General features: G+C 41.6%; 1 protein-coding gene across 1 annotated transcript in view; it reads right to left on the bottom strand.

Moving 5' to 3' along the window:
• LOC126108155 (uncharacterized) overlaps positions 1-21,154 on the bottom strand; it is a 169,487-nt gene that overhangs the window by 14,148 nt on the left and 134,185 nt on the right. Inside the window, exon 10 of the mRNA XM_049913399.1 lies at positions 7,659-8,788. Within this exon, the coding sequence (XP_049769356.1) occupies positions 7,702-8,788 (1,087 nt within the window). The 3' untranslated portion in view covers positions 7,659-7,701. The remainder of the gene's footprint in view (positions 1-7,658; positions 8,789-21,154) is intronic.

The following is a 21,154-nucleotide window of genomic DNA, read 5'->3' as shown; positions in this document are numbered from 1 at the left end:
TATATGACAGCTGTATTCTGGTCAGAACTGCTGGTCACGTGTACACGATGTGTGCTTGCTCGTGTCAATCAATGCGTGTGTGTTTCTTTTTCTGAGAAAGGCTCTGGCCAAAACCTGATGAGTAGGTGTCATTTCTTTGTGCCTCTCTGCAACTCAAAGTGTCATCTTTACTGTGAGTAGCAACCTACCTCCTTATACTATTCATATTCCAATGTGGAGTTTCCGCTGTTTGAGAATCACGTATTTGTTGTACCGAGAGTACTGTGTTGGTTTCTGAGAATACATAGCACATATTTACGAGAAGTGTCAGTATACGTGTTCGAGGGAGATACATTTTAACATTAACGAAAATTCCAGGACAGAACAACATACAAAATAACAGAAAAGCAACCACTCACACAAAGCTGATAGATGTGTGGTGCATAACAGAAAATAGTATGTATGAGGGTGAGTCAAATGAAAACCTTAAATTTGTAATAACAAATCGAAATTTCGCGCCCTTATCCTGTAAGTTGGTAAGCGTGCTACAAACGGCATGCAGAATGGCCTGTAGGTGGCAGCATAGTGCAGATGCACACATACCGTCACAGTACCAGTATAAAGATGGCCGCCCCACTTGCGACTTGCACCAGGGAAGAACAGTGTTCTGTTATTCGGTTTTTGCGTAGTGAAGGTGTGAAACCTATTGAAATTTGTCGACGAATGAAGTGCGGTGATGCACGTTTGTCACAGCAGCAACTCTACGAATGGGGTAGGAAGTTCGCAAATGGTGTGACTTCAGTGGAAGATGCTCCTCGTCCAGGTCAGGCACAACGAGTTGTGACTCCACAGAACATTGCAGCAGTTGAAGCCGTAGTGAAGGAAAACCGCCGAGTGACACAATGACATTGCAATATGTTTACAAATTGGGTGAGCACACCACATTGTGCATGATGTGCCCCAGTTTCACAAAGTGTCTGCAAGATGGGTGCCACGGCAGCTGACTCCTGAAATGAGAGAACGACGTGTCGATGCTCGTGAAGAACTTCTTCGGCGCTTTGAATGAGAAGGTGATGGTTTCCTTGCAAGAATCGTTACTGGGGACGAAACCTGGGTTCACCTCTACCAACCGGAAACGAAGAGAGCGAGCAAAGAACGACGCCATTCCTCATCACCAAAACCAAAGAAGTTTCGAACAGAACCATCAGCAGGGAAGGTTATGCTGACTCTCTTTTGGGACGAAAAAGGTGTCATTTTGGAGCATTATGTGTCTGGAGGGACCACTGTGACCAGTGCATCATACACAGATACCCTAAAAAATCATCTGCAGCCTTCAATCAAATCAAAGCGACATGGATTGCTGTCAGCAGGTGTCCTTTTGCAACATGACAATGCAAGGCCCCACACTGCCCATACAACAGTTGCAACAATCACAGACCTTCATTTTGGGTGTCTTCCTCATCCACCATACTCACCAGACCTTGCCCCAAGTGATTTCCGTATGTTTGGACCACTCAAAGATGCAATGGGAGGAAAGAAGTTCCGCTCTGATGAATTGAGGTACGCCACGCGGTACACGAGTAGTTGCACAGACTATCAAAAGAATTTTTTTCTAGAGGAATTTATGCTCTTTGTAAGCGCTGGAGGACTTGCATTGAGCGTGGGGGATATTATGTTGAGAAAAGTGATACAGCTTTGCACCACTTCTGCACAATAAATAATATTTTAAAAAAATATTTAAGGTTTTCATTTGACTCGCCCATGTATTCATATTAGCTTTCAAACTCCTGCTCTTTCGATTGCAAAAACTCACACATTTACAAACACAATCACAAAGAACAAAATGCACACTCACAGTCCTCTCGTGAGACTAATTATTGACAGAGTTGTCAAGATAGGAGAGGACACACGAAGCAAGGAGTGGTAGTGAGATAATGCTGAACGTACAGCATAAAAAAAGAGATAAACCGCCTGTGTAGGAAAGAAGTGGGATGTACCGCTGAGAGAAAGGAAAAGGTGATGTGTGGCGGTGTGAAAGAGATTCGCGGTGGTTTAGGCCAGGTGGCAAGGGGAGAGCACAGAATGTGTTGGCGAGATTAATTGCCACCTGTGTAATTCAGAGAAGTCAGTGCTGGTAGGAAGTGTCCAAAACATCTGTGCTGAAAGGAGTACAGCATTCTGAAGCAACCATTTTCAATAAGCTACAACAAGAACTTAAAAGTCTTAGTAATAATCTTTGTACTTTCACGTCTATAATGAAGAATTTCTTCAGCGCCCACTCCTTGTAGTCTGTTGTGAAAAAAAAATGTTATGCTGTTGATTACACTAACATATACCCAGCAGCTTGACACCTGCACAACATTCATGTGAATTTAATTTTATTTATTTTTAACTTTTGTGGAAATGGAAGAGGATGTAGATGAAGATGAAATGGGAGATACGATACTGCGTGAAGAGTTTGACAGAGCACTGAAAACCTGAGTTGAAACAAGGCCCAGGAAGTAGACAACATTCCACTGGAACTACTGACGGCCTTGGGAGAGCCAGTCCTGACAAAACTCTACCATCTGGTGAGCAAGATCAAGACCATGTACAATAAATCAGACCTTAAGGCAGATCGATAGTTGACAATATGACGGCAATCGTGGGGGAAACAAACCAGCGTGCTTGTGTTTCCATAACATATGTGTGTAACATTGTATACGTGACGTTCAAGAGAAGCGAAAGCATTTATTACTAGCTGTTATTTATGCTATATGCTGTGAATGTCGTCAAAATGCTATGCTAGTATTTATTTCCTATATTCTGTAGTAAGTTCGGCATAATTTAAAGTGTAAACTGTTCTTGCGATGGGTCGTAGTAGTTGTGTACCAGGATGTAAATCCAATTACGGCAAAACATACGATACCTCAACATTTAAGTTTCCCAAGGAAACAGCATTGAGGAACAAATGGATTAAACTAATTCATAGAGATAATTTTGAAGTGAACGATAAAGCTGTGGTGTGCATTAAGCATTTTGAACCTAAGTTTGTGGTTAGGGAAGACATTTTTCCTGTGGAAAATAATGAAGCAATACGTGTGCCACGAAAAATACCAAAACTAACAAATGATGCATTTCCAACCATCTTTCCTAATCAACCTTCTTATCACACAGTACCAGTTCCTAAGCAAAGGAAGAATCCTGAAGATCGTGTTCAACAGCTACTGGAACGTGATGAATGTAGTTTCAGTAAGTGGTGCGAAAATGACAATATACCAGACTTTCAAGCATTTGAAAAGCGAAGTGCAGAAAAGGAATGTCTGTCCATTTACAATTTTAGTAAAGGATGACTACATATCTTTCATTAAATTAAAGGATGATTCAGTCAGTGATGTGCCATTAGTTTCAGTGTGCTTCAAGATATCAAGTTCCTTGGAAGTAAAAGTGTTTCACAAAAATGTGTGTTTGCCTACGGAAACCTTGAAATGGATACTACAGTCTGGGGAGGAAGAGAACTTGAAATGTGACAAGTGGACGAAATTTGATAATCTGGTGAGTCACCTAAATGGTTTCACAGATAACTTTACTGGCACCATTGACAAGATTATAATTTTAGTCAATGTTCTCAAACAAGCACTAAAAGCTGGTAGTGATTTTAACGCTGAAATAGCACCTAAAATAGAATTTGTTTTGGAGCAATTACAACTCACAATAACAAAGCAAAGTAGATATTCTCCTGAGCTTTTGATACGGGCAGCAACCATTTGATTTTCATTTCCTGGTGCCTACCATCACTTGAGAAAAACAAATGTATTAACATTACCTCATCCTGTCTATTTAAGGCAGTTTCTATGCAAAATGGGTCCAAATAAACCTTGTATTGGTCCATCACAGGTAGCTTTTTTGAGGGAAAAAAAATAAATTTCTTCAGGGAAGTGACAAGGTAATTTCAGTGATGCTAAATGAAGTTTATGTTAATTCAAAATTCTCTTATAAGGCAGGAAAGATACTTGGTGTTGCTGAGAATACTTCAGATACTACAACAGCAGGTACAATGCAGGTTTTCATGGCATCATCTTTACATTCTGATTATAAAGAAGTGATAGCTCTCTTTCCTGTAAAAAATGTTAATACTGACACTCTACTGAAAATGACAATTGATGTATTAAAGTTAATGCATGAGCTTCAGTATGATGTTATATGCCTGGTAACAGATAACCATAGCACTAATAGAAAAATGTATCAGCTTATGTGTGGTGGCACTTTACAGCCGTGTATTACAAATCCAGTCACTCCATCCAAATTTCTCTTTCTTCTGTTTGACAATGTGCACTTGCTTAGGTGTACCAGAAATAACTGGTTGAATGCAAAAAATGAATCCTTCATAATGCCAAATATTGAGGATACATCTGCTTTCATCAATACCTTTCTACACAGTGATGAAGGGAATGCTGCATGTGAATATACTGTCAGTGAAGCAAAGTTTTCAGACTTGAGGAACCTGTTTCATTCTGAGAAAAATAAACTGTTGAAACTTGCCCGAAAGCTAGCGAGAAAGGCAGTATATCCAACTTCTATTGAGAGACAGAATGTTACCCTTGCTCTCAGCGTTTTTGATTCTAAAAATGTGGCAGCACTAGAAATTTTGAAAAGTCAGTGGATTGAGATTTCTGATGGCACTATTCAGTTTTTGAAATTAATCATTAAACGGTGGACAGTTTCTAATGTACAGCATCCCATGAAAGGCAAATACACATCAGATGATAATTCTAGCCCAATCACTGGACCTACTGACTCCAAACTCGTGTTTCTTGAAAATTTGAAAACATTTATTGATATCTGGCATGCATTGCCTACTCATGGAAAATTAACCAATGAAACACACACTGCTTTCTCTCACACACTTGCAACAACAGTTCAGTTATGCAGATACATTTTTAACACTTACAACTGGTCCTATATTCTTACAGCAAAATTACAAACTGATGCTTTGGAAGCAAGATTTGGAGCTTATAGAAGGCTAAGTGGCTGCACATATAATGTTTCAGTTGAGCAAATCTTGTAATCTGAGAGGAAACTGAAAGTAACAAGTCTACTAAAGCTCAGATCTACTAAACATGGTGAATTTACATTAAATGATTTTGCAGCAAAAGTAAATTACAGCATAAAAAACCAAAAGTATGAAAATTTAGACAAATTAGAACCTGATCTAGAGGAACTAGCAAACATTCCCATGATGGATGAAGACTTGAAAGTCTTGGTTTGTATTGCTAGCTACACCAGCAAAACAGTGCTTGAGGAGCTGCAAAAAGGTGGAAAATGTCCAGGCTGTGAAGAAATGTTGCAGACACAGGATGAAATTTTGTTGCAGTGTGAAACCAAAGAACTCCTTTCCTATTTCAACCAACTGAATCGTGGGGGATTGAAGTGTCCTTCTTCTATAATGATTTCCTTGTGTTGTAATATATATAAACTTTTTCAAGTTCTGATTAGCAGCACACATGAACCACAATTCCTAAAACTTGAAAATCAGGGAGATGCAGTACTTGCCTTAGGAACTGAATTGTGTGAAAATGCCGTTAATAACCTCAGTGATGTGTGCAAATGTGGCATTCCTTTAAAGACAATAATCAAGAAAAGTATTAAAGTGCTTTCAAATATTTTTATTAATAATTACACAAAACTGTTGAATGAAAAGTGTGTTTCAAAGGAAATTGCTCGAACACTAGTCAAACAAAATAGAGGAACTCATGAAGACATTGCAGCAAAAATAACAAAACGCAAAGTGGCCAAGCTGAGCAGCAAATAAATCCAGCAGGTACTCAAAATCAAACACTTCTAACATATTACGTAATGACAGTGACTAGAATTAACTGCATATTGTTTAATACAATTTTGTGCTTTAGGTACACGCTTCATTTATTATTGCTATGTAGCTTCTATTGTGCAAATTATTATTAGTGTCCAAATATGCCATTTACATGTGTTTTGTAGTAGTTTTTTGGATTTGATTTTGAGTTGCATCTCATAATTTTACTTCGTCATAGTTCTTATTACGTAATTTGTGGCTTTAGTGACAACTTTTTATTTAAGTTTTAAGATAGAAAAATACATATCTAACGCAATTTAGGAACTAATTTCCATTTATGAAGTTTGTAAATTATTCGTATTAGGGTAGCGCTGAAATACTTGGCCTAAGACAGCCGCCATCTTGGTTTCTGTGTTGTGGTCTAATGTATTGTAGGTGGTCTTGGCGAGACGGGCGAAATGCCCTCAGACTTCAAGAAGAATATAATAATACCAATCCCAAAGAAAGAAGGTGTTGACATATGTGAAAATTATTGAACTATCAGTTTAATAAGTCACAGCTGCAAAATACTAATGCGAATTCTTTACAGACGAATGGAAAAACTGGTAGAAGCTGACCTCAGGAAAGATCAGTTTGGATTCCGTAGAAATATTGGTACCTACCTTTCTAGCAATTGTAGACTTAGAGAAAACTTTTGACAATGTTGACTGGAATACTCTCTTTCAAATTCTAAAGGTGGCAGGGGTAAAATACAGGGAGCGAAAGGCTATTTACAATTTGTACAGAAACCAGATGGCAAATACGAGTCGAGGGGCACGAAAGGGAGGCAGTGGTTGGGAAGGGTGTGAGACAGGGTTGTAGCCTCTCCCCGATGTTATTCAATCTGTATATTGAGCAAGCAGTAAAGGAAACAAGAGAAAAATTCGGAGTAGGTATTAAAATCCGTGGAGAAGAAATAAAAACTTTGAGGTTCGCCGATGACATTGTAATTCTGTCAGAGACAGCAAAAGACTTGGAAGAGCAGTTGAACGGAATGGACAGTGTCTTGAAAGGAGGATATAACATGAACAACAACAAAAGCAAAACGAGGATAATGGAATGTAGTTGAATTAAGTTGGGTGATGCTGAGCGAATTAGATTAGCAAATGAGGCACTTAAAGTAGTAAAGGCGTTTTGCTATTTGGGGAGCAAAATAACTGATGATGGTCGAAGTAGAGAGGATATAAAATGTAGACTGGCAGTGGCAAGGAAAGCGTTTCTGAAGAAGAGAAATTTGTTAACACTGAGTACAGATTTAAGTGTCAGGAAGTCGTTTCTGAAAGTATTTGTAAGGAGTGTAGCCATGTATGGAAGTGAGACATGGACGATAAATAGTTTGAACAAGAAGAGAATAGAAGCTTTCGAAATGTGGTGCTACAGAAGAATGCTGAAGATTAGATGGGTAGATCACATAACTAATGATAAAGTATTGAATAGAATGGGGGAGAAGAGGGGTTTGTGGCACAACTTGACAAAAAGAAGGGACCAGTTAGTAGGACATGTTCTGAGGCATCAAGGGATCACAAATTTAGCATTGGAGGGCAGCGTGGAGGGTAAAAATTGTAGAGGGATGCCAAGAGATGAATACACTAAGCAGATTCAGAAGGATGTAGGTTGCAGTAGGTACTGGGAGATGAAGAAGCTTGCACAGGATAGAGTAGCATGGAGAGCTGCATCAAGCCAGTCTCAGGACTGAAGACGACGACAACAACAACAACTTCTGTGATGTTAATATCAGGTTCCACGACCACAGAGATGTGCTCCACAATCTAGTCCTATACGATCAGACACGTAAAATAAAAGTAAGCAAATCGATACAAATTTAGAACCAGATAGCCGTAAGACTTACGACATCGACAGCTAGAAGGCGCACAATTGTGAAATGCTCCCACTCAGTCGCTCTCGGTCTCGTCGTCTTCCGTGATCGAGTCCTCGCTCTCGTCACCGCTGTCGGGCGCGCCGGGGTTCAGAATGACGTCGTCGACAGCTTCCTCCGCGACACCGTCGCGCCTCCAGTAGTCCTCCTCGACGACCCGCACCTTCCCGCAGTAGCCCTCCCAGTCTGTGGCAGTAACTCTCTGGAAGGCGGCGGTCACGGCCTTCTGCAGCTTGGCGAACGATAGCCCCGGCGCCGTGTGCTGTCGGACGTACTTTACAACTTTTTCCCACGCCAGGTCGGCCGCACTCAGTCCGCGGACGTTCGGCGGCAGTCGGACCACCGAGTGGCCCCGTACGGAAGCCATCTGGTCGACAATGTAGTCCTTCCGAGAGCCGCCATTTGCCCGAATCAACTCCCACAGCACGTACTTCATCACCGTCTCGTCGCACGCGACGCCCCTCCTGCGCAGCCACGTCACCATGTGCGACTTCGGATCGTAGACGCAGGGCGCCGGGTCGGCCCGCCTGCAGTGGTGCGGGGCACCGTCCACCACGACGGCAGACTCCGGCGGGAGGTTCGGGAGCACTCCCGTCTCGAACCACTTCTCGAAGTCGGCGGTGCCGGTCCACTTCTTCGCGGAGGCGACGCGGAACGACAGCTGGGCCTCTCTGACGAACCCCTTCCGAGATCCGACGCTCCGGACGACCAGCGCACCGCCGCCGCCCGCCGCTTTTCCGTCCCTGCACTTGCCGCAGTTCAGACCCGTGTCTATCCACGACTCGTCCAGGTAGAAGATTTCCCTGCCAACTTCCCTCGCGTGCTTCATCCGCACGATGAATCGCGAGCGCCACCGCACCAGACTGAACCGCTCCAGTAAGAAGGTCCGCCCGTCCTCTTCTTCGACCTTCCTCCAGACGAACCCCATCGATTTCAACCTCTTCCTCAGAGCGGCGCTCTCACACTCCAGGCCCGTCTTCTCTCGCAGGGCGGACACGAGCTTCCCCAGCGTGGGCACCGCTTTCCGCACCGTGTAGAACTCCTCGATCGTCTCCCTCAAGACTCCCTCGTCGAAGTCGTCAATTTTCTCGTCATTCAATTTCCTAATTGAAAGAGAAGAGAGAAAGTGTTACAACACTGGGCACTGCACAATGTACTGATTTTTTTAAGTATGAAGAATTATAAAAGTTTTTAGAAAGTGTAGCAGTTCTCATTTAGGAGTACAAGTCAAAAGGTAAGTTGCAATCTTTTACGTTTTTCAGTATGTATGTCAGCACGAGGGCACGCAATTTGTATCATTATCAGTTTTGACTTATTACCAAGTCACCATTAGACATAACAAGCTGGAACCGTCCCAACTGCTACGACTGCACTCATTTTAATATTTGAATCTTTTCTTTCCACTCATTATTCACTTTTCTTACAGATACCTAAGTAATATATACATAACATTATGTAACATACTGATAAATACGCTGTCCAGTGATATTAATGTGACCAATACATATGTTAGATATCAACGTGCATTGAAGTGTAAGATGGCGCCGGGTAAAAGTGTACAAATTGCCGATCCCGCAGTTCCAACGAATTTCGACCGTAATAAGTGCAAAATATGTTCGAAAAGAGTTATACGAGGTATTCTGTGTTTTAACTGTAATTACTGGTATCACGAAAAATGCGTCAAAGTTAACCAGAAATACTTTAACAGTGAAGAACAGTGGACATGCGGCCAGTGCATCATACAAGCAACTGAATCCAAAGTAAACAGTACTCTAAAAACGCAGGATCACATAATTACGTCGTTGAAACAAGAAATAATGGACCTCAACCTGAAGCTTCAAAGCCTACTGGTGAAGTATCATGAACTATTGGTGAAATGTAATGAACTTGAAGTGGCAGTAACCAATAAAACCATGAACAATGAACTTGTTATCTGCACACCGAACGTAAATATCGGTAACAAAAACTGGCATCTGACGGGACAACGTACTACGAGAAATAGTCAAGCCTTAAATCGTGCTCAGAATGCAATGCTCAGAAATCGTGTGTTGCCTAGCGCCACGTGTGATCGTAGCCCTGTAAAATCTGCACGTAAACAAACTGCAACGGAAAACAAAGCTAATGTGGGGTACGCCTACGTGAAATGGATCCAGAAAGTAATTTTAAAAGTGTAACTACTGATAACCGCCGGGTGCGAGATGCTAGCAAGGTCAATTTGCAGTCTAACTTTGCTCAATATCTTACGCAAAAATTAACCCAAAGTGAACAATCTGCCACAAAGTGTACGAATAATCCGCCGTTGAACATAATCTCTCAAGCACCAATATATGTGCAGGACAAAAACGAAAGAAATTCCAGAACGTTACATAGCAAGAAAATCTCGGTAAAAATGAAAGTACTAATATTAAGTGACAGTCACGGAAGAGACTGTGCTCAAATACTGCAAGACAAACTAGGGCCCTCATACCAGGTAAAAAGCATAGTAAAACCTGGCACCCCACTAAAAGAAGTGATAAAAAACGCAGAATATTTGACAAGAAGCTTCGGTACACGTGATACTTTGATTGTAATAGGGGGTTCTAACGACATAGACAAACCTCTCGATCTAATGTTGAAGCATGTGGTAGAACCACTGGAACCAATACTCGTTCTAAGTCACAAAATGAATATCATTATCCATTCTATACCCAGGAGATATGATGTTCAAAATTTAAATAGTAAAATTAATACTGCAAACCTCCACCTGATACAGGCTCTGAATTTAGCTAAACATGCATACAAAAAAAGAATTGCTGTGAACTTTGAAAGAGAGAGACCAGCCAGAAACCACTTCACAACACATGGCTTACACCTAAACAAATGTGGCTAGGAGATTATCTGCAAGAGACTGGCCTTCCTGATAACTGCGGGGGACAATAAGAAACCAAAAGTCAGAAACCGTAAACAGACGCTAATAAGCAATTGGATAAAGACAAACAAAATGGGAAATAAAAAGAGTAATAGTGGTCATACTGTGCTAACTACACTAGACAAATAGGTCACGAAGTCACAGAGACGAAACACAAACCCCCTGATCCCTAAAAAAGGTCAGGAACCTGAAAGGATCAGTAATGTGACGGTGAACATTATCGAGAAATCCCTCCAAAACGTCAATGTGATGCCTCAACAGTGTGAAGTGCATGTGGATACTTTTCAGGCCCACCTGGAAGATGACACAGCTGCCAAGAACGACCAACAGAACCAGCACAACCGCTCAGAAGTCAACATACCTGGAATACAGCACAATTTAAACTAAAGGTCTGTGACACAGTAAATATGACTTCGAGCCCCCTGAGTAAACCCCACTCAGACCTGAAAATCTATTATCACAATGTCCAATCCTTGAGCAACGAAACTGATGACTTAAGCATTTTGCTGACCAGTGAACTTGGTGATATCTCACAAGGGAACCTCCCCATCGCACCCCCCTCAGATTTAGTTATAAGTTGGCACAGTGGATAGGCCTTGAAAAACTGAACACAGATCAATCGAGAAAACAGGAAGAAGTTGTGTGGAACTATGAAAAAAATAAGCAAAATATACAAACTGAGTAGTCCATGTGCAAGATAGGCAACATCAAGGAGAATGTGAGTTCAGGAGCGCCGTGGTACCGTGGTTAGCGTGAGCAGCTGCGGAACGAGAGGTCCTTGGTTCAAGTCTTCCCTCGAGTGAAAAGTTTAATTTTTTTATTTTCAGACAATTATCAAAGTTCAGGCACTCACACACAACTTCAGTCTCCAAAATTCCAGGACATGTTTAGATTTGCTTGGACATATGCAGGGTTTGACGGTCTACACACGGAAAAATTTGAAAACATTAAAAACATATGTTTTGACAGAGCACAGGGAAAAGTGTGCGACTGTGAAACTGTTGCATTCATTTGTTGCAGTTTATGTGACAGACTCTTATGTTTTCATCACTTTTTGGGAGTGATTATCACATCCACAAGAAAACCTAAATCGGGCAAGGTAGAAGAATCTTTTTACCCGTTCGCCAAGTGTACAAGTTAGGTGGGTCGACAACATATTCGTGTCATGTGACACACATGCCGTCACCAGTGTCGTTTAGAATATATCAGACGTGTTTTTCTGTGGAGGAATCGGTTGACCTATGACCTTGCGATCAAATGTTTTCGGTTTCCATTGCAGAGGCACGTCCTTTCGTCTACTAACCGCACGGTTTTGCGGTGCGGTCGCAAAACACAGACACTAAACTTATTACAGCGAACAGAGACGTCAATGAACGAACGGACAGATCTTAACTTTGCGAAAATAAAGTAAGTAAACTTTTAACTCGAGGGAAGACTTGACCCGAGGACCTCTCGTTCCGCAGCTGCTCACGCTAACCACGGCACCACGGCGCTCCTCAGCTTATACTGTCCTTGATGTTGCCTATGTTTTGCATGGACTACTCAGTTTGTATATTTTGCTTATTTTTTTCATAGTTCCACACAACTTCTTCCTGTTTTCTCGACTGACCTGTGTTTAGTTTTTCAAGGCCTATCCACTGTGCCAACTCATAACTAAATCTAAGGGGGGTGCGATGGGGAGGTTCCCTTGTCAGTAGTGTGCCTAGCAGAGCACTGGCTCTGCACTGATGTTGTTAAGCTAATCTCACTACCCAACTTCTTATTGTGTGAACACTACTCCAGATCAAATGATGGACATGGTGGGGTTGCCATCTTCATCAAACATCACATAGAATATAGCCCACTTCCTACCCTAAAGGAAATAGGAACAGATAAGATCTTTGAATGTGCAGCCATAAAGCTTACAGATCTAAATCTAATTGTAGCTACAATTTACCGTCCCTCCTCCAGTAGTATTAATGATTTTCTGTTACAAATGGACTTGTTTCTATCCAAAATAAGTCAGGACTTATTATAGACTTTCTCACCCACAACAGAAACAGGGAAACATCGATTTACATTGCAAAAACTTATAATCTGCACGGCCTTGTAAACGAGCCCACTAGAATAACACCCACATCCAAGACAGCTCTAGATCAAATTTTTGCAAATAGAAATAAACTTAACCCAACTCTAGAAGTATACAATGCAGGATTCAGCGACCACCAAGCTGTCATTCTAAAGGTCGATGTTAGCAAAGATACCTCAAACCGAGTCCCACCTAAAACTTTATGAAGGTTTTTCACCCAAGAGAACTTTAACAAGCTAAATGCCCTCCTTAGTAAAGAAAAGTGGACAGAGATGTACACAGCCAATGATGTCAACATGAAATTCAACATATTTCTTGACAAAATGATCCACCACTTTGAAGAGGCCTTTCTGCAAAAACCAGTAAGAATAAATAATAATAATAATAATAATAATAATAGAAACAAGAGTTGGATTACACCAGCTATAAAAATCTCTTGCAAACATAAAAGAATACTCCACATGTTATGTAAACAAAGTAGTGACTCCCCCCCAACTAACAGAATACTATAAAAACTACACATGTATCCTAAGAAGAGTGATAAGACAAGCAAAAAGGATGCAGAATGATGAGTACATTGACAAATCCAGCAATAAAGTAAAAGCAATGTGGAATATCATAAAAAGGGAAAGAGGGGAAATGAAAGCTTCACACACGAACATAGAAATCAAACTCAACAATAAATCTATATCTAATCCCGAAGTTGTGGTGAACTCATTCAACAATTTCTTTACAAGCATAGCTGAAAAACTGGTCCAAAATAATCCTAACACAAATTACCAACCAGCAAACCAAAAATATCACACACGTGCAGAGTCAATTTTCATTACCAAAGTCACTGAAAATGATGTTGCAAAAGCCCTCAGAGAGTTAAAAAATTCATGTTCAGCTGGAATTGATGGGATCCCAGCAGCTGTAATCAAAAATTGTGAACACACAATTGCTGAACCATTAACTCACCTCTGTGACTGTTCTTTCCAGGCAGGTATCTTCCCTGAAGCTCTGAAACTTTCTAAAGTAATTCCTGTCTTCAAAAAAGGTGATGATAAAGATATGAATAACTACAGGCCTATCTCAATCTCATCCTGCTTTTCTTAAGTTTTTGAAAAAATAATGTCCAAAAAAATGATGGACTTCATTGAAAAAAAAAAAAAAAAAAAAAAGAGATTTACTAAGTTTAGCTCAATAGCTCAACATGGGTTCAGAAGCAACAAATCTACTGAAACTTCAGTATATGATTGCGTAAATACGCTTTTAGAACTGTTAGATAGAAAACAACCCATAACAGGCATATTTCTGGACCTGTCAAAAGCTTTCGACACTGTTGACCACAAAATATTACTGGAAAAATTAGAACACTACGGTATCAGAGGAATTGCAAACAACTGGATTGCTACATTCCTAACCAATCGGATGCAGAGTGTCAGCATGAAATATACTAATAGACAAAGCAACTCAATAACCGAAATACTATCAAGTAATAAAACTGTAAAGCAAGGTGTTCCACAGGGCTCAGTATTGGGACCCCTACTTTTCCTCCTGTATATTAATGACTTGGGCCTGAATGTTGATGCACACAAAACAATAATATTTGCTGATGACACAACTGTATTCCTCAAAGGGGAGAATACAGAGGCTGTGCAAAAAGCTGTGAACTTGGCTACTGATCAACTCAGCAACTGGGCAAAAATCAACAGATTAACTATCAACACCAAAAAGACAGCTTCCATGAACGTCCACACAACACAAAATGCAAATTCCTCTCAGCCATTTGGCACTATAAATAACCAGTCAATAGCTACCGACACTGTTTTCAAATTCCTATGTCTGTGGGTTCAAGATAACCTGAAATGGAATACACATACAGGAAAGGTAAATGCCAGGATTTGTACTGGCTGTTATGCATTGAGTGTACTGAAAACATGTGCTAGCCTGAAAAAATTAACCAGTGCATACTACGCTTACATACAAGCCCACCTAAAATATGGTGTAATATTCTGGGGAAATTCTCCAACTGCTCTGACCACATTCAGAATCCAGAAGAGAGCAATGAGGATTATTACTGGGAGCAAACCCAGAGACTCCTGCAAACCCATCTTCATCTTCAGAAAGTTGGAAATCCTTACACTGCCTTGCCTCTACATTCTTGAGACTCTAAAATTTTTCAGAAAACACATAGTGCCAACTGATTCAAAAATGGCTCTAAGCACTGTGGGACTTAACATCTGAGGTCATCAGTCCCCTAGACTTAGAAACTACTTAAACCTAACTAACCTAAGGACATCACACACATCCATGCCCGAGGCAGGATTTGAACGTGTGACCGTAGCAGTAGCGCGGTTCCAGACTGAAGCGCCTAGAACCGTTCGGCCACAACGGCCGGCAGTGCCAACTGACCCCAGAGTCATAAAAAATAATGAAATACATGAACACAACACCAGGAAAAACGCAAACCTGCATGTTATACGTGCAAACACTCAACTGTGTAAAAAGGGAGTTTTCCACACGGGCCTCCAACTGTTCAACAATCTTCCCACTAGTATTAAGTCCATCGATGACAACATAAAATTTAGCAAAGCCGTGAAGTCATATTTGTTGTGTCACTGTTTTTACTCTGTAAATGAATACTTAGAACAGTAATCTTGCTGTCTGTGTTAAATTGAAAACATTGAGCAATATAATACATTAGGATAGTATAGGCCTACGTTAACAATGTTAAATGATATTTTCCGACATCTGCTACACACTGTGTACCATCAGATCACGTGGAATAAATAAATAAATAAAAACCATTCACAGAAGGCAAGGGGAAGAACTAGCAGTGGAGTGGAGCTCTGAAAACAAACAGTGAAGTCATTATTGTAATGTAGAAATGGAACGATTTATCTGATGTCCAAAAGGACACGATCACTGACACTTTATCCAGGGGAGGGCGGGAAGTATTTCCAAAATGGCTGAGTTTGTCAACTGTTTGTGTGCCACTGAGGTTAAAGTATCCTGTGAACTGATGCTGAGGTAACTGTAGTGCACCACGGGCCACAGATAACACGGGTGTACGATGGGTGTGGAGACGTGTAGACGTGGAACTATTGAGCAACTGACCTCCCCAGATGAACTGAGGAGTTATTGACAGTGTCTCCTCAATGACCACTCAGCAAATGTTGCTGCATACGGGCCTCCAAAGCAGGCACCCAGTTCGTGCACACACGGTGATTGCCGTTCGTCGGCAATGGAGCCCGGAATTTGCACACTCACGCCACAACTGACATCCACTGACTAGCAAGAGATGGAAATTTTGGACGAATCACATTTCGTGCCCCAACAGACAGACGGTCATCAGCACGTGTGACCCTGTAGCAATCGTCGGAAGGGTCCGGGCCGAAAGAGGAAGCGTGATAGTCTGGGAAACGTTTTTTGTGGTATTCCCTAGAGGATCTTGTCATTCTGGAAGGCACAATGCAAGTACGTATCTATCCTCGGGGACCGTGACCACCCCTCTGTGCAGTTTACTTTACCTTGGCTCGATGGCATCTACCAGCAGGAAAACGCGACATGTCACACAGCTTACATATCCAGATGCCACGGGCCAACGTCTTATTTGCAGATGATACAAACATTGCAATAAATAGTAAATCAAATATCAATTTAGAAAGTCCAGCTAATCAAATTTTTACTGACATTAATAAGTGGTTCATAGTCAATTCACTGTCAAACTTTGAAAAGACCCACTATATGCAGTTCAGACCTTCCAAGAGGTGTTCTAGTGTGTGTGTAAAATATGACAACATGGAAATAGGGGAAGCTGAGAGTGTAAAATTCTTGGGATTATAACTTGATAATAAATTCAGTTGAGAGCAACATACTAACGAACTGCTAAAGTGCCTAAACGAGTCTGTGTTTGCAATGCAAATGATGTCAGACATAGGAGATATAAATATATATAAAAAAGGCAGATTTTGCTTATTTTCACTCCATTATGTCATATGGTATCATATTTTGGGGTAACTCCACAAACCGAGAAAAATTTTTTAGAGTACAGAAGCGTATAATAAGAGTAATGTGTAGTGTAAATCCGAGAACATCATGTCAAAACCTATTCAAAGAATTGGGCATACTAACCACAGCTTCTCAGTATATTTATTCCTTAATGAAATTGGTTGTAAATAATACATCTTTTTTCCAACTAACTGCTTAGTACACAGTAGCAATACTAGGAATAAGAACAATATACATAAAGATTTAAAATCACTCTTGCCCACAAAGGAGTCCAGCAACGCATATTTTCAATAAGTTACCAGCAACCATTAATAGTTTAGTTGCAGACAAGGCACAATTTAAACGTAATTTAAAAGAATTTTTGTTGGCCAACTCCTCCTATTCAATCCATGAATTTCCCAACAAATGCAGTAGGCCATTTTATTGAAAATTTATTATACTTGAATTTTTGAGAATACTTTTTGTAACAACTAAGTAAGTACCTACTGTGTCAATGATGGATGTATGGAAAGCAGATGCAAGTCTTAAGTCTGTAAATATTAGAAGTTTAATTTTAAATATTGTACATAACTTGACTGTTCTTAACTGAGGATCATTGAAATGAATAATTTACTTTAATTTTTGACAATACTTGGTAGTAATAGCCAAGTAACTAGCTATTGCGTCAATGATGGATTTAATGAAAGCATATGTAGGTATTACACCTGTAAATATTAGAAGTTTAATTTTAATTCGTGTACATAATTTTACTGTTTATTGGCTGAAAAACTCAAGTTTTTCTAATTACATTTTTGGAATGTGTTTATCTGACATGTTCCACACCCAGGAGGATACCCTCTTTTGTGGGTCTATAGAATGAATAATTAATCTAATCTAATCTCTAATCTCACAGTGTACACGTGCAGTTTGACAAGCTCGAGGATGAGTTTACCGTACTCTGACGACCACAAATCTCCCCCGGTTTAAACCTAATCGCTTAAGTCCCATAGTGCTCAGAGCCATTTAAACCTAATCGCGAATCAGTCTGACTGCCTCGATCGGGCTTTTGCCGTCGTGGATCCTGAACTGACCAACCTAGTGCAGCTGGTCACAGCACTCCAGTAGACACAGCTCCAAATCCCCATCAGTAACTTCCAGATAATCACTGTCTCTCTTCTGTACATCTAACAGCGGTCTGTGCTGCCAAAGGTGGGTGTTCAGCTTTTTGACAGGTGGTCATATTAATGTGACTGGATAGTGTATTTCAAGTCAGCTATTAGGCTGAGTTTTGTTTCAATATATTGTCTAGATGATTATTTTTGAATAATCTGATTCCATTAATGTACACAGTTTTCACAATAACGCTGTTAATTAGAAGGTAAGACTAACTCGTCCCAATTTCCCAGTAATGTACCAAAATTCTCATAAATCTAATTAACTTATGAGATAATTGACACTGGAAGTCCAGACCGTCATAGCTTCTTTTTTTTTTTTTTTCTTTTTTCCTTCAAATTTCACTTTTGCGGTTGTTAGATTCTGACTTACTTGCCACTGTACTTTTGTTGCTTTATTTTTTCCAAATCTGATGACACAACTCACTAATTAATTCAGCTGCTAAGCAACAGGAATTTGCATGAATGATTACAAATCAAAAGATAACTGCCATTCTCCTAATTGAGGTATCCCCGATGCTGGTGCATAATACGGTTCCTTGTGCTTCTTCAATTTACAAGATTGCATCCTACTGCATAAATCAAACTACAGTCAAGATTCATAGTCCTTCAAAATAAGAGACTCTTAAATTTAATCAACTCTTCAAAACACTATGTAGTTTTTGAGACAACATACACATGCCAGTCTTTAAATAATAAAAGAATGACATCCAGCCTGCAATTGGAAAGTAACTGTGTAACATCTATGCAGCTCAATAACGGCACACTGGCAAATGTAATATCTCCACATAATTCTCACGAGTAAAGTTCGTATTCGGAAAGCAAATGTCAAACGTGTAACTGCAACAGTTCCATAAACTTTCAAAGTGGACTTTTCATCGTGCTGTCGACTTTTTATACGACAAAAACATTTGCACTGTGGTTATTATGACATATTGCCACTGTGTCAGACCTTCACTGTATTCACTGACCATAGCATCACTTCACTGTGATGGTGATGTGAAACTGGACCTGGTCATTCAATAATTTACAATGAAAATAAATAATGGAAGATCTAGTTAACTGTAACAACTGTGTTGTGTACATCACATGCACATTCCTAGAAAATTCTTTTTGGCTATGTCACCGGGACATTGAGGTACGAGGCACTCGGATTCTGACAAAATTGAGACTATGCGGCAAAAACAGGTAGAAGACAATTGCAACCTGTTTAAAAGGAAGGAGGAAGGGGGACACTTAAACACCACGGGAAACTAAATTAAAAATCAAACTACCTTCAGCACACAGCAACACATACTTAAATTCATTACACAGCAACTCTTCAACTTACAAGTTCATGGCGTTCTTTATCAGTATTGGTGGATCGCCACACTGTGTACCACGATTCGTCACTCCACACAATGTTTTTCCACTGTTCACTCAATCCAATGTTTACGCTCCTTACACCAGGCGAAGCATCGTTTGGCATTTATGACCAAGAAATCCAAGTTTTCTCACCTCCCGCCCAACTGTCAAATTACTTGCAGTGGATCCTGATGCAGTTTGGAATCCCAATGTCATGGTCTGGATAGATGTCTGCCTGTTACACATTACGATGCTCTTCAACCGTCCCCGGTCTCTGTTAGTGAACAGACGAGGTCGGCCTGTACGCTTTAGTGTTGTACGTGTCCCTTCACGTATCCATTTCACTATCACATCGAAAACAGTGGACCTAGGGATGTTTAGGAGTGTGGAAATCTCGCATACAGACTTATGACACAAGTGACACCCAATCACCTGACCACATTCGAAGGCCGTGAGTTCTGCGCAGTGCCCCATTCTGCTCTCTCACCATGTCTAATGACTACTGAGGTCGCTGATATGGAGTACCTGGCAGTAGGTGGCAGCACAGTGCACCTAATAAGAAAAACGTATGTTTTTGGGGGCGCCTGGATACTTTTGATCACACTGTGTATCTATACATACAGAGGGTTTTCTTTAACGGGGTCAATACAGGGAAATCGGACCCGCATGAGATACAGGAAAACTGTCTTAGGAGCCTTTAGGTGTTTTTCTGTGAAAACTGTTGTGCCATAATAAACTTTCTTATGTGTATTGGATTAGTTCTGTGTAAGAGTCATTTCATTATACACTCCTGGAAATGGAAAAAAGAACACATTGACACCGGTGTGTCAGACCCACCATACTTGCTCCGGACACTGCGAGAGGGCTGTGATGATGATGTTTGGTTTGTGGGGCGCTCAACTGCGTGGTTATCAGCGCCCGTACAATTATCCAATCTTTGCTCAGTCCAATTTCGCCACTTTCCTGGATGATGATGAAATGATGAGGACAACACAAACACCCAGTCATCTCGAGGCAGGTGAAAATCCCTGACCCCGCCGGGAATCGAACCCGGGACCCCGTGCTCGGGAAGCGAGAACGCTACCGCGAGACCACGAGCGGCGGACTCGAGAGGGCTGTACAAGCAAGGATCACACGCACGGCACAGCGGACGCACCAGGAACCGCGGTGTTGGCCGTCGAATGGCGCTAGCTGCGCAGCATTTGTGCACCGCCGCCGTCAGTGTCAGCCAGTTTGCCGTGGCATACGGAGCTCCATCGCAGTCTTTAACACTGGTAGCATGCCGCGACAGCGTGGACGTGAACCGTATGTGCAGTTGACGGACTTTGAGCGAGGGCGTATAGTGGGCATGCGGGAGGCCGGGTGGACGTACCGCCGAATTGCTCAACACGTGGAGCGTGAGGTCTCCACAGTACATCGATGTTGTCGCCAGTTGTCGGCGGAAGGTGCACGTGCCCGTCGACCTGGGACCGGACCGCAGCGACGCACGGATGCACGCCAAGACCGTAGGATCCTACGCAGTGCCGTAGGGGACCGCACCGCCACTTCCCAGCAAATTAGGGACACTGTTGCTCCTGGGGTATCGGCGAGGACCATTCGCAACCGTCTCCATGAAGCTGGGCTACGGTCCCGCACACCGTTAGGCCGTCTTCCGCTCACGCCCCAACATCGTGCAGCCCGCCTCCAGTGGTGTCGCGACAGGCGTGAATGGAGGGACGAATGGAGACGTGTCGTCTTCAGCGATGAGAGTCACTTCTGCCTCGGTGCCAATGATGGTCGTATACGTGTTTGGCGCCGTGCAGGTGAGCGCCACAATCAGGACTGCATACGACCCAGGCACACAGGGCCAACACCCGGCATCATGGTGTGGGGAGCGATCTCCTACACTGGCCGTACACCACTGGTGATTGTCGAGGGGACACTGAATAGTGCACGGTACATCCAAACCGTCGTCGAACCCATCGTTCTACCATTCCTAGACCGGCAAGGGAACTTGCTGTTC

Source organism: Schistocerca cancellata, chromosome 11 (assembly GCF_023864275.1).
Source record: "Schistocerca cancellata isolate TAMUIC-IGC-003103 chromosome 11, iqSchCanc2.1, whole genome shotgun sequence".
Taxonomy (NCBI): Eukaryota; Metazoa; Arthropoda; class Insecta; order Orthoptera; family Acrididae; genus Schistocerca; species Schistocerca cancellata.
This window is presented reverse-complemented; position numbering and strand designations above follow the sequence as displayed.